The sequence below is a fragment of the Lampetra planeri genome, chromosome 24 (assembly GCF_965212315.1).
Source record: "Lampetra planeri chromosome 24, kcLamPlan1.2.h2, whole genome shotgun sequence".
Lineage (NCBI taxonomy): Eukaryota > Metazoa > Chordata > Hyperoartia > Petromyzontiformes > Petromyzontidae > Lampetra > Lampetra planeri.
The window spans coordinates 10,353,692-10,373,401 of NC_136130.1; the positions used below are offsets into that span (position 1 = coordinate 10,353,692).

The 19,710-nt window shown below is 56.8% G+C and overlaps 1 protein-coding gene across 1 annotated transcript in view; it reads left to right on the forward strand.

Moving 5' to 3' along the window:
• Positions 1-612: 612 nt before the first annotated feature.
• LOC144726766 (zinc finger SWIM domain-containing protein 6-like) overlaps positions 613-19,710 on the forward strand; it is a 47,658-nt gene continuing 28,560 nt past the window's right edge. The window contains 1 exon segment of the mRNA XM_078605657.1: positions 613-1,315. Coding sequence (XP_078461783.1) covers positions 871-1,315 — 445 coding nt within the window. The 5' untranslated portion in view covers positions 613-870.

The following is a 19,710-nucleotide window of genomic DNA, read 5'->3' on the forward strand; positions in this document are numbered from 1 at the left end:
AAGAAGTCCAACATAATACTGCATAGCCAAGCGTGTTGAATACGATGTGGCGAGCGTGTATGTATTATATATATCTACTGTCGTGTCAACTTGACACGACAGTAGATATAAATAATAATATAAAAATTCGCGCAGTCGCCAAGATTCGAACCTGCAGCGGGGGGAGTTTGAAAATCTCGAGCCCATCGACTTCACCGCTCGGCCACGACTCCAGAGAGCTCAGTCCGGGGGCACTGAACTTGCTCCGCACCCGGTTATCCCCTCCGCCCCTCCCCCCACCACTGCCCCTCCCCCCTCGCTTTGAAGTGGCCGCAGCAACAAAGAGCGCCGTGACGACACAGCCCGGGTTCGGCTGCGTGACGCGGCGAGGGGAGGGAACTTCCCTCGTCCTCCTCCTCCTCCCCCCCCCATTCCGTCTCCTCTCATCTGACTCTCTCACCCTCGCGTCCTTCCCTCTCTCCCATTCTCACTCTCCTCCCCCTCCTCCTCCAATCCCGTCTCCTCCATCCTCCTCCTCTCCCATCCCACTCTTCGCTCGCTCCCCCCCCAGCCACACGATCCCAACTCCTCCCCTCTCGTTCACTCCCCATCCCCTCTCGTTCACTCCCCCTCCCCTCTCTCCGCTCACTCCACTCCCTCCCCCTCTCGTGCCGAGGCTCCTCCCACTCGCCCCACCCGCGCCGTCCCTTTAAACCCCGCGTGTCCCGCGCCCGCGCCCCCATTCATTCATTCTTCTCGGGAGCTTCCTACAACAAAACCTCATCCTCCTCCTCCAAGCAGCAGCAGCGCCGCGGCCGCGAATCCCGGGGAGAGAGAGAGGAGAGGGAGGAGAGGGAGGACAGGACACAAACCCCGCGGGCGACAGAGGCCATGGCTCAGGACGCGGCCACGTCGGAGCCGCCGCCGGCCAAGAGGATCTGTGTTCGTTCCCCGGGTCACCAGCACCACCACCACCACTACCAACAGCAGCAGCAGCAGCAGCTGAAGCAGCAGCCCGAGTCTTTGCTGGACTTGAGCGCCAAGGCGGTGGCGCAGTGGTGGCCCTACGAACAGGTGGAGGCTCGCTACAGCCGCGTGCCCGAGCCCGTGCAAAGGAGGATCGTCTTCTGGTCGTTCCCGAGGAACGAGCGCGAGATCCGCCTCTACTCCTCCATGCTGTGCGGCGGCGATGACTCTGCAGGGGGGGGCCCGCCGGGTGGCGGAGCAGCCGCTGGGGGGGGCACGGCTGGAGCCGAGGACGCGGAGTCGAGGCTCCCGTTCCGACGGGGTCTGCAGCTGCTGGAGCGCGGGTGCGTGGAGAGCGTCCTGCAAGTGGGTGAGTGCCGGGCGGGGAGGGGGGATGGAGCCGGTTGTTTGCTCGGTGTGGAGAGTGTTAGGGGGTCTCTGTGTGTGTGTGTTAGGGTGTCTCTGTGTGTGTGCGTTAGGGTGTCTCTGTGTGTGTGTGTTAGGGTGCCTCTCTCTGTGTGTGTGTGTTAGGGGGTCTCTGTGTGTGTGTGCGAGGTGCCCCATAGTAGGGAGAACAGGTGGCGAGGCATCTGCCTCTTAACCCTGAATAGCTGCGTCTGTCGACTGCACGGGCTGCCCCAGCGAAGGCTGCGACGTGCACCTAGCCTGGCACGAGCGCTGTGCGGTGACGTCACGCTCACTTTGTGCCGAATTGCGGCTGGTGTTGTGTGTAAGAATACCTGTGGGTGTGTGTCTCGGTCCGTGTGTGTAAGAGTGTTTGGGTGTGGGTGTGTCTGAATACCTGTGTGTATTGGTCTGTTTATGTCTGTGCGTGTTGGGTGGGCATGTTAGTTTGTGTGTGGCTCTGAGCAATGTGTCTGAGTGTCTGAGTGTGTGTGTGTATGTATGAGTTGGTCTGAGTGTGTGTATGTATGAGTTTGTGTGAGCGTGTCTGTCCGTGATCTTGTGTGCGGGTGGGTATGTGCTTACGTGTCTTTGTGTGTGTGTGTTTGTGTGTGTGTCTTTGTGTTTATTTGTGTGTGTGTCTTTGTGTTTGTGTGTCTTTGTATGTGTGTGTGTGTCTTTGTGTGTGTGTGTGTGTGTCTTTGTGATGCTCTGTATGTGGCTCCTGCTTCACCGGGGATGTATCGGTGCGACCAGGGCCTACAGCTACACAGCGGTGTTGTATTGTGTGTGTGTCTTCACGGGTGTACCGCCGTGTGCGTGTGTTTAGTGAGCTGGGCGTGTTTCGCGATAGCTTCGTTCCTGGTGAGCTGGGGGTTGTGTATTCGGTGTGCCGTGCGTATATCGCCGGCTGTCGACTTGTTCAGCTTTGCTGTCCATTTGGTGAGCGGGCTCTGTTTCATGAGCTGGTGGTGCAGTATTGTACAGTACTTGGTGTGAAGTGTGGGGGTGTATTTGGTATGAAGTGTGGCGGTTTGTTTGGTATGAAGTGTGGCAGTGTATTTGGCGAGTCGTGTGTCAGTGTATTTGGCTAGCGGGCAGTGTATTTAATGGGCTGGCTTGACCGCCTGTGAAGACCCCCCCACCCACCCCCCCCAACTGGAGCGCGCGATGTCTCTAACACGCTGATGCTGCTGCTGCGTCGTCGTCTTTCTCTCCGCATGCCGTGGCCACGGTCGATGTGGGGGGGGCAGTATTCCTCGTCCCGTGCAGGGCCGCTCCCTCTCTCTTCGCCGCATTTGCATGAGCCGCCCCCCCCCTCCCCCCTCCCCATGTATTTGTGTTGCGTGGCGCACGCGTGTGTGTGTATTCGACTCTCGCTCACGGCCAACATCAGTGGCAAATGTCTGAAACCGTTCCCAGAGCCTCTCCGAGGTCCACTCGGGCTCTACAAGGTGGCGGCATGCGGCGGGGGGAGAAGTAGGAGGAGGGGGGGGGGGAGACAAAGGTGGGGGGGGGGCCCGGACGTTGTTTTGGGTCGTGGCGGCCTTCTTAGGTGCTGGCTAGCAGCACCTTGTGCCCCCCCCCCCACGGACGGTCTGCGATGTTAGGGCTAGACGGGCGATCTTTGTCTTCTTGGTGCGGTTGTTGTTGGTGGTGGGGGTTGAGTTTTAGTCGTCGCAGCAGTAGTTGTGTATTGGCAACTGAGGGCACACACACACAATGTGAAGCCGCGCACAGATGTCATATTCATCGGCGTGCTTTGCTTTCCTCCCAGACGCGGGGGGGGGGGGCTTCCGTTTCTCGCGAGCCCCGCTCACAGCCGGGATGCGGCCCCCATTGCGGTTGAATTAGTTGTCTGCACCCCCCCTCCCATCGCCGTCATCAGCATTGTCTGGCCGACCCCCCCCCCCCACCGGCCTCCACCCATCCCATCTCCTCCCCACCCCGCGCAGCTCCCCTGACCCCCCCCCACCCTTCGCCGCGTTCTTGTTAATGACCCAACCACCAGGATCGTGGCCCGCGCACCTTTGTCGCAATAGAGACACCGCCCAGTGATGATGTCTGGCGACGGCTGCTGGTTGTTTGGTGGTCGCTCATGGGGTGGTCACCCCCCCCCCCCGCCGCCCCCCACTAATGCCTGGCGGGATCTCTCTTTTTTGGGGTCTCTCTACTTGATCTCGTTTGCTGAACCCAGAGCCCCCCCCCCCCAAAAAAGGCCGAGAAGGTCCAAGCGTTTCTTGAATTGAGGAATGTCGCTACGGACTATGGGAGAGACGCTGGGTGGGGTGTGTTTATCAATGCTGCTGTTGCGAGCGGTGTTTGTGTTTGGTAGTGATGGTGTGCGGTGGGGTGGTGGTGTTTAGTCGTGTTTGGTGATATTAGTGGCGTAGCGTGCACCCTGCTTACCAAGACGGCGGCGGGGCGGGGGGGTGGCCGACATTGGCCAGGGGGGCCCGTCTTTCATTCCTCCCACCAGGTCTCCCCATGCCAACCGCGCTGCGTCACTGGTATTCGATTGTGTGTTGGGGGATGTTTGGGTATATTTTGCGCGGGGTTGAGTGGGGGGGCCCTCACGGTAATGCCTCGCTATGTTTCCACACACACACATCGTGCCCGCCGCATCTTGCGATAGTGTCTGGTGATGTTCGGTGGGACGTATTTGCGAGTTTTTTTTTTAAGTTTCGTGTTGCGATCTCTGCTCATCCTTCGTGATGCCCAACGCTGACCTCCGCTGTTAGGGGGGGCGGGGGGAGGGGGGCTTCCCGGTTGTCGGAATCTGGCTCGTGGCTTTTTTTGCCATTTGGGGCCATTGGGGGTGGTTTCCCCTGGCCAAGTACACGGTGGTTCCCAATTGTTCTTGCCAATGTCTGGGTTCTTCCCGGTGGTTCCTGATGGGCCGCGGCAGTGCCTGGTTCCTGCCGCACGGAGAGAGAGGTTCCTGCGCGCAGCCCTGGCTGGCTTCTGCCACACGTTGCTAACTCCGAGTTATGTGGCCCCGTGGGGTTTATCACCGCAAACCGGTCCCTCTGGTCCGTGTAACCTCCAGCGACAGCTGCTCGCATTCTTTCACCATCCGTGTTATTATTATTACTACTTTACAACGACTGCTACTATTGGATGCGATGTACCGATTCGCGATAAGCCCTTCTCAGAAATGCACGCACGGCTTCCCAACTCCCCCCCCACCCCCTGAGGTTCAAGGAGAGATTGTCGGCCTAGTCGTGTGGGATGCAGTGTGGGGTTGAGGTTCGAACCGGTGTGCCATGCGGTGTGGGGGTCAGAGGTCGAGAAATCAGCGTGTAGTAAGTTTAACTTCTTCTTTGGCACCGTACGTCAGCCAACCGTGCTAAATCGGAGATGCGGGGGGATCAGTGCGATTCCTCCCACCACCGGTGCCACGTCGCCGACTGTTTCGCCGCACCCGACTGCACGTGTCGCTCAGGGGGCCGCGTTGGAGGCACCGACGCGCACGGTTGGCCACGCGCGTCTCACCTACAGGGCGCTCACCTGGGGATAGAGGATCGGTGATACGAGGATGTTTAGGGTTTTTAGGGATACGTACGTCCGTTGAAAGTCTTTCGCACCGTACGTATCCAACCGTGCTAATAATTAGGGCTAAGGCGGATAGAATTCGAGTTGGAATCCCAGCCACTGAAATGTTGTGGTTTTTTTTGGCGTTTCGGGGCTAAATGCCAGACTACGCCCCCTCGGATCAGAGGCCCCCAGCCAAACGTCCCACCTGCCCGTCTCTGCGTGCCCTGGCTAGACGCGTGTTGAGAGAGAGAGAGATGGAACGGTGGCGAGGCTGAGGGCTGCCGAAGGTGGTAGTGGTTTGCATAGGGTTTCTGTATACGATGGTTAGGGCTGTAGTCAGCTGGGTGAGGGTTATAGGTAAGGAGTTGGCGCATACTGCGCGTGTGTGTGTATACATTTGTTTTTACGTGTGTGTCTGTGCGTGTATCTTTTATCGATGCTGTGTGGCGCTGCGCCACGAACCCAGTTACCCGAGTTCGATTCCCGCTCACGGCCCACACCGGTTGGCGATCATCGGAACCGATCTTGCGCCTTCCCTAGGTCGATTCGGCCTCAAACGAATACCTGGTGCGCTGCATAAACATCGCTACTCGGTGGTGACAAAAGCGGTCGGGCGTGGTGCTGGCCACCCACCCCCTCTTGTGCCGTGCCGGCCTTCATAGGTGCTGCTCGCTAACAGCACTTGTCCCTACAGTCTGTTAAGGCTACACGGGGGGGGGGGTCTTTGTCTTGAGTGTGCATCTAATATGAACTGTACATGTACGTGTGTGAAGGGGTCACACGGGTCCATGCCAGGCGGTTCGTGCAAGAGGATTACTCTGGATAGGGGTGGGGGGCTCAGCGGTGTTTCCGTCACCCCCCCCCCCGGGGGTATGGGGGGGCTCTGATCGCCTCGCTAATTCTCACCTGGCAAAGCTTAGCCGCAGCATGCAGCGCATAGCTCATGCGTAACACACAGCATACAAGCCACACGTTACACACCACACAGCCAACACACAGCATACAAGCCACACGTTACACACCACACAGCCAACACACAGCATTAAAGCCACACGTTACACACCACACAGCCAACACACAGCCAACACTAAGCATACAAGCCACACATTCTACACACCACACAACCAACACACAGCCAACACACAGCATACAAGCCACACGTTACACACCCCACACAGCCCACACACAGCGTATACACAGCCCACACACAGCGTACAAACCACACGTTACACACACCACACAGCCAACACACAGCCAACACACAGCATACAAGCCACACGTTACACACCCCACACAGCCCACACACAGCGTACAAACCACACGTTACACACACCACACAGCCCACACACAGCATACAAACCACACTTTAATGTGGGCTGTCAAAGCTCATACACAACACACAGCACCTAACCCAACCAATGCATTGGGTACAACATGTACATAATGCTGTCCTGCCAATGGTCATACACGGAACACGGCTGATTGCAACACAGTCCAGATGCAACACACAGCACAGAGATAACACAAAGTTAATACGCCCAGCAGAATACAACGAACGCATACCAGACAGCTCATAGCCCATGCATTGCAGTATATAGCACACACACAGCTCGTATATAACAGACGGGACGTACACGACACATCCTATCGGCTGTACACATAACGCATACAAGATGTCAACGGACAAGCTCGGTACGTGTATCTCACACGAGTTCGTAAACAACTAATTAAATAGAGCTGTAGCCCCCAAAACTCATCCAATCGCCAAAATACACAGACCACATCTGTGTCATAGTCCAAACATAACAGCAACACAACCAATCGCCTATACATAACATCCAGTCCATACATAGCGTGTAGCAAGCACATGCACACGTGGTCTCCTATTCCCCTTACACAGCGCTCGGGTGCCTACGGAACTTACGCACGGCCCGTGCACGTGGCACGCAGCCACGGCCCGTGCACGTGGCACGCATCCACAGCTCGTGGGACACGCAAGCCCCCATTGCGTGCGATCGCAGCTCCGTTTTCATTCGTAGGCTTTCACGAACAATGCCACGGATGCATCGTTTGGTTCATTTTGGGTCGAATCGTAGCGTGTACACGGCGATGTCTTAACCGTAACCCTCCTCCACTACCACCGACAGTGTCCATCATATCGAGTTGTCACTTAGGCAAATGAGCCAATTGGGCCGGTTTATCAGCCAAAACGGTTACGTTCTAAAAGCGTGGGAAAAGTTGGCAATTCTGTACGGCGCCTCGATGGAGATGGCACTCAGAGCACCATCTGTGCTTCTCCACAAGGGCCCGGATCTCGGATTGAATGCACTTCCCGATCTAAAAACACAATCAAATGGCACGTGACAAAAACTTTGTTTGGCCGTGTCGGGCGATGGGGGGGGGCTATGGTTAGAAGATGACAAACCTCCACGATCTAACCCAAAATAAACCAATTTATACATCTTAGCTCGCACATATAACACACGTTCGTTTCCCATACATAAACACACAGTCCATAACAAACAACCTTTACATAAACAACCATTTGCTAGACATCACACGCAGCCTATAGAATAACACGGTCATAGACTTGCACAACACCGCCCATCCACAACACACACAGCCAACAGCTCATTCCTAACACAGCACAAAGTTAATACAATAATTATCGTTGCCCATAAAATGATTGTATTGGCAACGGATGTGCGTTAATACATTGCATAGTCACAGACGCCGAAACGTATAGATCTTATCCACAGCCCATACATAACTCGCAGTCCTATACAGACGGCCCAATAATAGGGCAAGTCGTAGCCCTTGCATAATCTGCAGTGGCGGTGTTGGGGTATTGTGTAAATGTGTTCCTGGCAGTCGTCACGGCGAAGGTGTGGGGCGAGCAGGTGACTAAAGTCGCCTCTTGTTTCCTCGGCCGCGTGTTGCATTCTTTTTCCGCTCGCCCTCTTGATCGTGATCACGACTCTTGCCTGTGTGTAAATTGTTGCTTGTTTTGTAAATGTTCCCCATCACTTCCTCCGAACGCTGCCTCCCCCCCCATCCCACCAGCGGAAGTTTTCGCTCCGGGGTAGACTCGAGGTGACTCAACGTGAGTCACGCGGCCGGCGGGTTCCGTGAGCGGCTGGGGAACGAGGTGACGAGTTGACCGTTGTGTGGCTACCCGCGTCGTATTTACCAACAACTCCGCTTTTTCCAAAGCCGGAACGTTTTAAAAACGGAGGGGCAGTGTGGGATTTATGCGTGCGGCGGTAGACACGGTGGAACAGTTGCGCCGTGTGGAACTGATAAAAAAAACAAGAGCCTTAATTGGGCCAGCTGAGAGCCATTTGAGATGAGTAGTAGCAACAGTAATAACCATATATGCTCTTTATTTACCCAGGAAAGCCTCCTCGAGTCTCAAGACTTTGTTTTTCCGTAGGGTTCCATTGCATATGGTTGTTTGGACGATTCCATCAATGCGTTTTCTTTTATCATCCCGCGGGAGGAGAACGGAGTACCCGCAGAAATCCCGGCGTGCGTGCGTGCAGTGCTGCAGTGTCCGTGTCATCTTTGGCAAGTGATGGAATGGGACTAATCGGACGGTAGTCGGCAACAAACTTGCCGCGAGAGCAGGTGCACGCAGGGGCGGCAGCGCGCACGTGTCCCCGTGTGATCCACGTCTCGTCTGGAGCGGCACGCACCGTCGGGTCTCCCCCCCCCTTCCCTTAATGCAGAGTTTTGGGCTTTCCGTCTTCGCCGGCACAATTGGAGCCACATTGTTTTGTTGGCTTGGTGAGGAGGAGGGGGGAGGCGGGTGGAGTTGGGTTTGAGACATCCGGCCCAGGCTCCCGAGTGAACGCTGCCAACAAATTGCCGTTGCGTGTGATCTTTTGACTTCCCCGTGGCCGAGGGTGCCCGCGCCCGCTTCCGCGTCTGGCTTCGGCACGCGGCTGCCGGGACGGGGCCTCCCGAGCCGAACCCAAATTTCGCGAGATGCCCACCCACATCCGCTTCCCGAGCAGGGCTCGGCTGGGAGAGTGCCGAGCGGCTGACAACGCCACGCACGCTCGATCACCTGATCGCTTGCTCACCCGATCCCTCGCTCACTCGATCCCTTGCTCACTCGATCCCTTGCTCACCCAATTGATCACTTGCTCACCCGATCGCTCGCTCACCCGATCACTCGTTCACCCGATCACTCGCTCACCCAATCACTCGCTCATCCGATCACTCGCTCACCCAATCACTCGCTCACCCAATCACTCGCTCACCCGATCACTCGCTCATCCGCTCGCCTGATCACTCACTCGCCTGATTTCTCACCCACTCACTTTGCCCGCCCGCTCGCTCCCCTCACTCCCGGTGATCCCCCTTCCAGCCGTCGAGCTGCACGTGCAAGCGGGAGAACGCTGACAGGTGCTGGGTGTTGAACCCCAACGCTCCTGGGGGCGGTGTGAGGGTGTTGTCTCGGTTTTCCCGCCACGAGACGGAGGAGCAGGAAATTCCGCGTGCGTTGCAGAGTTGTGCACGGGTGATAGGGCGATCGCTTCACTGTGGTCAACCCAGCACCAACAACTTGCAGGCTCTAGAGCAATAATGATAATAATGCTGTACTCGGGAGGTGCGTATGTTGGGCCAATTCGATCGATGAGCGTTTGACTCCGTGTGGGAGGAGACCAGAGCGCCAGAAGAAACCCCACGACGTGGACGGCACTGAAAGCTCCACACCGACAACTTCTGCACCGTTATCTCCCGGGCACCTCACAGCCCAAGCCTACAGCACCTGCAATTGCCAGGCGATCTCCCAGCCAAATATTGGGCGGGCTGAGCCCCGCTTGGCTTGCGAGATCTGACGAGATTGACCGCGTTCCGGGTGATTTTCGATTTACAGGCCGATGCTGTGCATGAGGAGTCGGAGAAAATGTCGTGCAGTGTGGCAGGTTGGGGAGTTCTGTGGTGAGGTGGCAGTGGCTGCTCGTGCCTCCAGTTCCACGTGACCCTGCACTCCACCCCCGGGGTTTTCCAGGTCCACGTGACGCGTGTGCTAGTGGGCCGGCTTGATTGCTTGGTGTGTGGCGGTCGTGGTTTCGGTTGGACTCCATGCAGCATCCCGGGGGTGGGGGTGGGGGGTGGCCACCGCTCTGCAGAGCGCAACACCGGCGCTCTTGCGTTTCTACCTCCTCATTCTTAACGTTCAATCAAACCTCCCCCCCCCACACACACACAGGCGGGGTCTGCGATCAGCAACTGGGGACACGAGCCGACACCGCGTGGGCCCCGGGGCAAAGAGCAAACTGGCCTCCCCCCCTCCTCCTCTCCTTTCCAATTTCCTTTCTCTCTTTGTCACCCGACGCTGGGCCCCTCTGGCCCGTGGGCCCCCGGTGCGGCGGCGCCACCGGCGCACTCCGTAGCTGCGCCGCCGAACCGCCACCAAGCGTCAAACGCCACCAAACCTCTATTGTAGGTTGCAAGGCACCGGTAGACGCCAAGAAACGTTACCACGCGTGTACACTCCGGTGCCGTTGCATCGCCTGCGCACTCGATAGCTGCACGGGCTTTGCGGCGGCGCGTGTGCTGCGGGGAGGGTGACGGGCGGCGGGGTAATGTCACGCGGCCCTCGCCAACGTAGCCCGGCTGGGAAGCGAGCAGTGTGGGAAAGTGGCGGCCCCCGCGCTCGAGAACGCGGCGGGGACCGTTTTTAGACGGCGGGGCGCGACGAGGGCTCGCCGAGCGGAATGCCTGCGGGCCCCTCTCGGCGGAGGCCCTGCTCCTCCCCCCCCCCCCCTGCGAGGTCACGGGGGAAACGGCTTCCAGCTACACAAACACGCGGCCGGGCCCGCGGCACTCCGCCACCACTGACCGCCGCCGCTGCCCCCATCGGACAAAGTCGATGTTGTTGTTGTTGTGGTGGTTGTGGTGGTCAGCCTGTAGCTCCACCCCCTCTCACTGTTGGCCGAAGGCCTCCACCAGTTTCTCTGCCATTACTTCCTTGGGTCCCGTTTCTCTCGACTGTTGTTCCCAAGACAAAGTAGTGGCCTTGTTGATCCGCAGTAGCCTCATTGATTCGCAAGGCTCATTTTCAAATGGGGGGGTGGGGGTCGTTTGGCTGCTTTGAGTTATTTGACCAATCCCATTCACGAGAGGCTTGACTTCATGTGGGAGGAAACTGAAGCACCTGGAGAAAACCCACGTGTCCAAAGGGGGTTGCGCTCTAAACTCCACACGGATGGTTTTGATAATTCATTCGTCAACCGTCCTCGTCTGGCCACCTCGCATCTCATCATCGACATCCTAACCAGGCTGAAGTTCTCCTTCGCTCCCGAGATGTGACGAGGCTTGGCGCGTTCAGGGCGATTTGGTGGTCGGCCCAAACGCGCACTCTGCGGTGACGCCGCTGTGATATCGTGGGGCTGCTGTTGGGGGCGCGACTCTCGGTGCCGGATTTGGCGGATGCTTGAGCGGCAGGAGGTGAAGGTGCAGCCCTGCAATTGCCTGGTCACGCCACTGCTGGTGGAAGAATCTCGACCGTAAGGGGCTCTCGAGAGCCTTCAGGACCTCCGGCGAGAGGCCTGCCGGCATTCAACTCGACGAGCCCTCCTCGTGCTAGAGAGCCTCCTCTGTAGATTATTTAGCCTCCTCTTCCACGCTAGCTAGACCTCTTCGGAAGAGGTCTGAGTACCCACATTTTACCCCTCCACACGCGAGCTGCCGATAAACTATGACGCATCAATTTTATAGTGCTCGGTAGACAGAGGGGGTGGGATTCATGAACCTCACCCCATTGTTTGAACTGCCATGCTGGGAGATTGATATCCAATGGAACCGGTGACCTGGATTGCAGGTCCCAGTGTGCAAACCGTAACGCCGTGAGGTGGGGAGGGGGGGGCATAGGGGCCGTTATGGGGTCCGTATGACGCTAAAAAACTCGACCACGTCCCGGGCACTGCCCGCTCGCTCGCGCACGGCAAGGCCGACATTGGGACGAGCCGCGCCTCTGCTCGACGCCTCGTAGCGAGAGGAGGGCTGTGGAGCGGAGTGACGCTTGGCCAGTTCTACCGCCGCCACTCGTAAAGCATAAAGCAAACCCGCGTTCCGTCCCTGCCGCTGCTGGGGAGCGGGACGCGTGGGAGGAGCATTCCTAAGGTTGCCTTTCCGGAGGGGAGGGCGCAGGAAGGGAGCGCGAGCCCTTATTCACTCCCTCCGCGTCCTTCTGCGCGGAATGAAGCGATGGAATGGAGCGGATCCACGTTGCCACTGCTGGGGGTGTTTCGCATTGGGCCGGGTGGTTAATGATGAAAGGCCGCTACGGCTTAACACTGGAATGACAAAAACGAGGGTTTGCGAGCCCACGGGGCCCCCCTCCCCCCCCCCCGTACTTTTCCCCGCGATGGGGGCGAACGTCGGCCAGGTGTAAAAACACGGCCGCGATCGACTCGGACAGCCGCGTGGCAGCCGTGCGACGCACGTGTGGCAGCCGTGCCTCTCCATCGGTGGTGAGCGGACGAGGAGGGAGGCGAGAGAGGCACCCTCCGGTTTGGCACGCTTGGCTGCGTACGGTGCGAGAGAAGTTCAACGTGCATACGTAGCCATTCAGAATAGAGTTTTTTGGGGGAGTTAGATCGCGTTATTTATCGATGTGTCGCAGCCCTCCACTACCCGACACGGCCAGTCAGTAAAACATGTGTCACGTTGACAAAAGACAAACATTTCGCTACTTTAGCCCACCACCGGTGTGTTTAAGAGTGGATCCACAACATTTACCATTTGAGCAGTACGACATTTCGCTGGAAATTACATCCAGCGTCTTCGGGCGATTTGCCAGAATAGTGAAGCCATCCACCTGCTTCCGGTCTTAAATCGTGCAGGATGACGTCATCATTGTTGAACCCCATCAGGATTCAAGATCAGAGGTGGGGGGGTGTAAGCAATGATGTAATAGATCAGTAATCGGCCACTTAGCATGTGACTCACCTGTAAGGAATTGCATAATAAAAATAAGCTTCCAGGCTGCGCTGAGTGGATAGCTATCACAGCGGTTGATAGATTGGCCGTGTCGGGTGGTGGAGGGTCGTGACACATTTATAAAGAACGCGACCTAACCCCAAAAAACCTTTGTTATGGATGATACTGGTCGCGAAAGCTTACGTGTTAAACATACGTAGCCATCTCGGACGAGCTGAAAAATGCCACCGCAGCCTTCGAGCAAAATAAAATAACATAATAGGTGACGCGTGAAGAAAGACCATCACTGTGTTTTTTATTCGTTATTGACGAATGTTAACATTTCCTTTGTTATTTGTGGTTGTGCACCGCCGCCAGCCTCGGCAACAGCATCGCCAAATAAAATGCGAGAGGATGAAATAGACTTGCGATAGCGCGAGGTCTTTGTACGAAGAGAGGGAAGGGGGGGGACCTCAGAAGAAGAGAAGGTGATGGACGTGGAAGCCGAGAGGTAGAGAGACCAACAATGTGTCTCCGAGCGGTGAGCCAGGAGGATGGGGGAAGGACTGCGGAGTGTAGGTTGGTGGCCCAGGACAGGAATGAGTGGAGGGAGAGGAGCCGGACACGGCAGAGTCCGCTCGATTGGGGAAACGCCAGGCAAAAGAACTGTACTTGTGAGCGACGCAGCGAGTTCTAGATTTGAAGCTTTCGTGACTGCAAGGATTCATGCTCTTAGTTTTTTCGGAAAAGTCACGTAGGTAAAAAATTAAATAAAAATTAATGAAAGTAATAATAGAAATAAAATAATAAAAATCACGACGTTTCGGAGGCAACACAAGTCCTCCTTTGATACAGCAAATCTTGATACAGCAAATCTAGCGGTGACGGTCCCAACCTACGTGACTTTACCGAAAAAACTACAAGTACGATGCAGAGAGGTTTGATTGGGAGGTTGTGCGTGTGGGTGGCTCGCTGTACGTCTGTGTGTGCGTGTGATCGCTACGTCGGCGTGGTTCGTGTGCTTGTCGTGCAGGGAAGGGGATTATTAGAATTGCGTAACACAAAGAGCCCTTTACGTTACCGGGAAAAATCCCACAGTCTCTATTCTGCTTTGCAGGAGGTTCCTGTATTGATATAATAATAATAACGTCCTGTATTTACCAAGAGACAATGTTGCTGAGTATTAAACATTTTGCGGAATGGGAGCTTTGGTCAGTTCCCTTTTTTGATTGGAATCTAAAACGCGGTGCGTTTTCACGCGACGGCAAAGCAATTTGGCCGTAAAAAATAACCCCACCCACACCAACGGGTGCAGCATTAAACAAAATTCAATGGACAGCGTTAAAAAATCTATTTCTGCAGATGGGTCGGTAAACCCCACTTGCCGACACTTCACGTGGCCTCAAAGTGCACCGAGCATGGCACAAACGCCGTGGTAACGGCACCGCCGCTTCGGTGGTGAACGGGGGTGGTGGTTGTTGTTGTTGCACGGTGTGGGGAGTGGTGGTAGTGTAGCGGCTTGGCACGCTGCGAACCCGAAGACCCAAGTTCGGTTTCCGCTCGTGGCCAACGTCAGTGACGGTTATCTGGACCGGCGCTGGGTCTCCGCAAGGTCGACTGAGCCTCAAATGAGTATCTGATGCGGCAGTTGAGCACGGATGATGGCCACCCACCCCCTCGTGTACCGTGCAGGCCTCCATAGGTGCTCGCTAACAGCACTTGTCCCAAAAGTCTGTTGAGGCTATATGGGGGATATTTTGTGGGGTTTCTCTGGGTACAGTACTGTGGTTTCCTGCCAACACGCTGCCCAAACGTTCAAATCGATGTTTTCGACCAAAACGCTCCATTGAAGTGTTCTTGACATCCCAACTGCAGCAGGGGGATACATACATACCTCCTGATAGCTCAAACCAGAGGTGGGACAAAGTCATTGTTATGCAAGTCCAAGTCGAGTCGCAAGTCATCAAATTCATGACTCGAGTCTGACTCGAGTCCAAGTCACATGACTCGAGTCCACATCTCATAGGTGGGACAAAGTCATTGTTATGCAAGTCCAAGTCGAGTCGCAAGTCATCAAATTCATGACTCGAGTCTGACTCGAGTCCAAGTCACATGACTCGAGTCCACACCTCTGGCTCAAACTTTTGTGCCTCCCCGCGACGCTTTGCCGGGTCAATAATTAGCGGAGGCAACAATCGGCGTTCCTGCACCGGAGGACGTGGGAGGACGTGGCAGCCCGGCCAGGGCCCAACTCCGCCAGTCTCTCCGAGCCATGTCGGTCCGTAACCTTGGGCCGAACGTCCCGCGAGCCGCCGCTCGTTTTGCCTTCCTCTCTCCCCCTGCCCCTCCAATTTCTTCCCTGGATTTGTTTCTTTTTCGGGAGTGGGTTTTGTGAACGTACAGTATATTTCAAAGGAAAAACAATATATTTTTAACCAATTACTTAGGAAGCTTGCGTGGGTGCAGCGGGGGTCATGTTTTGTAAACTTTTCTTGGGGAAAGTTTTTAAAATAGTTTCCTGCTCCACGCGGCTCTCTTCCCTTGCGCCTCTCCCCCCACCATCCACCTCCTGCTACGGCCTGGGCAGAAAAACCACAAATTCCTGTCAAATCCGGAGTTGGCAGCCGAATAGTGGCGTAGCGCGGTGGGCACGGGCCCTGGCGTAAACTGTTAAATGCCCCCCCTCCCTCCATGGGGGTGTGGTGCAGTTGCACCGCCTGCACTCGAGGTAGACAACGGAGTCTACGGATTTCTTTGTAACTATGGTGTAAGTCTGTGGGTCTTCATATACGTCTCTGGGGTTGGCGGGTACCCATCTCCTACACGGACGGGGCAGCCGGGAGGGGGGGGGGTACCCAGTTGGTACGGAGCTGGCGCGACGCTCTCCCCCTGTAGCCGGGGGCTCCGTTTGCTCGCGGCTGGGTGAGTGAGGCGGCTCACTTTGTTCCCATGGCCGTCACGTTGGCCCAGTGCCGCCAAACTTGCACTTGCCTGCAGCTTGTCGCTTTGAAGGCCGCCGGGAGCCCTTTACGGCCCAGCGACACCCATCGCACCTCGGCGGGAGATGGGGGAGGGGGCTCTGGAGGGCCCCCCCCCCCCCGTTGTTCCAAGTCGAGTGACGTTGCGGCACCTCTCACGTTTAAAAATGAAACCGCTTCCTTGCCAGTCGCCTCCCTGAATGGGCAATTGTATTGGTTGTTATTTGGCGTGATGAGCCGGTTCATCCCATCCCACCCCTGTGGTGATTCGATGAATTGCCGCCGTGAGTATTGTTTGGAATTTAGTCTTTTGTCTCATTTTTTTAACCGTCTTTTGTGAATTGTTTTTCCTTTCTGTCCATCTCCTTCGACTGTTTCGTCTGTCTGAATGTGACAAGCATACGATTTGCATGGGTTAACAGAAATGGTGATCCTTGCACACACAAATACGCGTAGATTTGGCAGTTGCACCACTCTAAAATAATATGGGCTGTCACACAGGTGCGATGGTTACGCCTCGTAGGCTTTGCTGAACATTTCCATTTTGAGTTCTACTGCAGAGGAACTGGTGGAGCGTTAGAGACGAATCGCGAGCAGTGATCGGCAGTGAGTTCCTCGTAGATGGGCTGGACACTGCTGATGTGGGTGGGTGAGTGGCTGGGTGAGTGGTTGGGCAAGTGAGTGGCTGGGTGAGTGGATGGGACAGTGGGTAGCTGAGTGGCTAGGTGAGTGATGGAGTCGATGGACTGGACACCGCTTGCACTGCGGGTGTAGTGTCGCGATGCCTTGGTGCATCGAATGATCAGATCACAGCGTGTGCCGATTTCATACACATATCAGGACGCTAAGAATCAATATTGATCAATAAATGAGTGTATGGTCACATCCATAATTATTTGGTTACTATGAACGCGAGTGCTTTTGAATCGCGGGCATATTCCCACCCTGCAAATGTATCATCATCGTCAGCCACGACCTCTCCACTGCTGGATGAAGTTATCGCAAGCCCTCTCGGTTTCCAGATGCCGTGAATCCATCTAGCTTCTGCGCGCGAGCCGATCTCATCGTCCCCCGATCTCGGGCTGCTCGCGGATTTGCACGACTCCTGCAGCCGCTCATGGCGCTCGCCTGGCTTTGCCGCTTTGTTGACAACGCTGGCGACGTTCGTCATTGTCTGTTTTTATTTCTTCCAATTTCAATTTGCCGAGCTTCTTGTAAACACCGGGTTACGCGAGCCCCGCTCGGTTTCCGATTGTCCCCAAAGCGGAGCAACGAAATCCAATACAGAGGCGAATCGAGAGGGCGCGGGCCTTGACAATGGGGCCATCGCGGCGGCTCCTTGTGTATGAGCAGCCGGAGCCGCGTTTATTTTTCATCTCTGATCACCCATTGTGACCGTGGCGAGGGCTACGTGTAGCAGGATTCGTCGTCGTTGTCGTCAGCAGCCGAAGCAGAAGGCTGCAAACTGATTGCATCATCTAAACCCAACTCCCGGTCCCCTGACATTTGGATAACGCCGCTGCCGCTGCTGCTGCTGCTGATCAGGTGACCGTGCCCGTACGAGAGATTAGGGGTACGGTGTGAGTGCAAGTTATCTAATAGAACAGTTCGGATTCGTGCGCACACCTTGTGTTAATCCACTGCTGGATGAAGGCCTCTCCACACCGCGCGGGTCACGCGGGATATTTGACTTGGGTTGGTGAATGAGGAGAGCTTCGAGGTTGTAGCGTCGTGCATTACGACGATATATTTTTTTGTCGTCACTATCCTTTGCGGACAAGGTATCCACGTAGCAGGCCACGGTGCCTGTGTCCGTGCGTGGTGTCTTCACGGGTCCAGGCGCTACGCAGGCTCAAGGCAGAGCAAACCCGCTCGGCACACAGATGGATTGCGATTGAATCCTTTTCCGTGCTGCCATCTGGTCACCTCGCAGCCACAGCCGACAGCACCTCGTACTCCCGGCCAGTCTCCCGTCCAAGCACGATTCTCACCCCGGCCCAATCCTGCCCGGCTTCGGAGGTGCGACGAGGCCAGGCGTCGCGGCTTGGTCGCTGGCTAAGAACAGCCGTGCGGAGGAGGAGAGGTCGCCGGGGGGGGGGGCCCCCTTTGTGTCGGGAGCTGCCTCTCTCTCTGCGCCGGTCCTGCCGCGTCCACGCTCTCCGGGGCGAGGTGGGTGCAGAGAATGGGAGCCCTGGGCCCGCACTCGGAGTGCACGCACGCAGACAAAGCGTCCGCTCCACAGTCGAGAGGCGCGTTTATTCGGTTATCGTTTCGGTCGGGAGGGGGGGGGGGTTCTCGGTTGTGTTGTTGCGGGAGGGGGAGGTTGTTGTGTTGGTGCAGCGTGCATGCGGTGTCATCGTAGAGGCAGCGATGGAGGCTTAGTGGCCTCGCTCCCATGACGTGCGGAATCGACTGGAGCGGGGGGCCCCCGTGTTGATGATATCGATTCGATCGGACGGGCTCTCTCGCTGTCTGCGTGCGGGCAACGTCCTGCGGAGCCTGGACAATATCATTAATGGTAACGCTCTTCATTTGTGCACGACAGCCCTCGCTGAGTCTCGAGACCCTTTCAGGAGGAGCCTCCTGTTACATGGGGATGTTTTGGCCAATTCCTCCGTTTGGGAGGGACGCGTTTCTTGGTCGGGAGAGATGGGCCCTGGGCGGTGTCTCCGTTTGGAGACGACCCTCCTGGACGCGCTCGTCGCCCGCCGACAAACCCCCCCACGGCCGCTTAAAATCCGGCGTAGCTGTCGAGTGCAGGCGGTGCAATCGCACCGCAGCCCTCGGGGCCAGAGGGGCCCAGGTGTCGGACTACAAAGAGTGTGGGGGGGGGGGGGATTTCTGACAAGGGGGCCCCACATCATTCTTGGCACCGTGGGCCCATGCCAACTGTGCTTCCCCACTGGACATACGGTGACGTGGCTGTCGAGTGTGCAGGGACTGCGCCAAGGCGCGCGTGCCAACCTCGCCGCGTCGCCGCCACGGGGCAGTGCGAGCCGCCGCGCTCCTCATGGCGCTGCCGTCCGTCGCCCGTCCCTGCCGGCCCCGTGGCTGCTCCTCTGTCTGGCTCCGCGCTCTGCGCTCTCTCCCCTCTCGTCCACTGTCTCACTGTCCCCATTGTCCCGGCTTTCTCTTTGTCCCTTCCTCCTTTCTGTGAGCGGTGGTGGCTGATGGCGATGGGGCTGTGTGTGTGTGGGAGGGGAGGGCATAGCAGAGAAAGGGGGGTGTGGTGGGCGTGGAGGGGGGGAGGGGGGGGCAGTGGGCTCTTTTAACAGAGAGAAATAATAAAAAGCCCAGGAGAAAGCGTGCATTTGCATAGTGGTTGCCCATACAAGTTCAATTTACAGTGATTAGGACCCCGCGCCTATTCACGAGCCACATCTGTGGGCTTGAAGGGCCGTGTTTGCGCAAAACATTACACCATTGACGCGGACAAAAAGCAACTGACCGTGCGCCCTGAAAGCTGCCCTGGCGCATCGGCGCTAAATGTCACCCTTGATTAAATTTTTTTTATTTAGGGTAACCGGGCGGAGAGCGCGGAGGCGAGCCGCAAATGTGAAATGCGAGTCGCTATTATTTGGCGATTTGCGGCGGTGCGTCTGCGCCGTCCCGCGTCGGAGTAACGCGCTGGGCGTCGGGATCAACGGGGAGGCCGGCGATGCGCCGACTCTCCGCTCGGCCCACGCTCCGCGCTGCAGTGAAGCGGTCATTGACCACTCGCCACCGACCGGGAGCTTATCATTCGCGTGGTGCTAAAACGCCACCGTCGTGCTCGTCGCGCGACGATTTAACAACAAAAAAAAGACGGCTTGCTGCAAATGGGAATCGGTGATTGATACGTTCTGCGCGGTTTCTCGCCGTGATCACGACGACGCTGACGACGGCGCAAAGGCGTCGCGCGTGCGGTGCC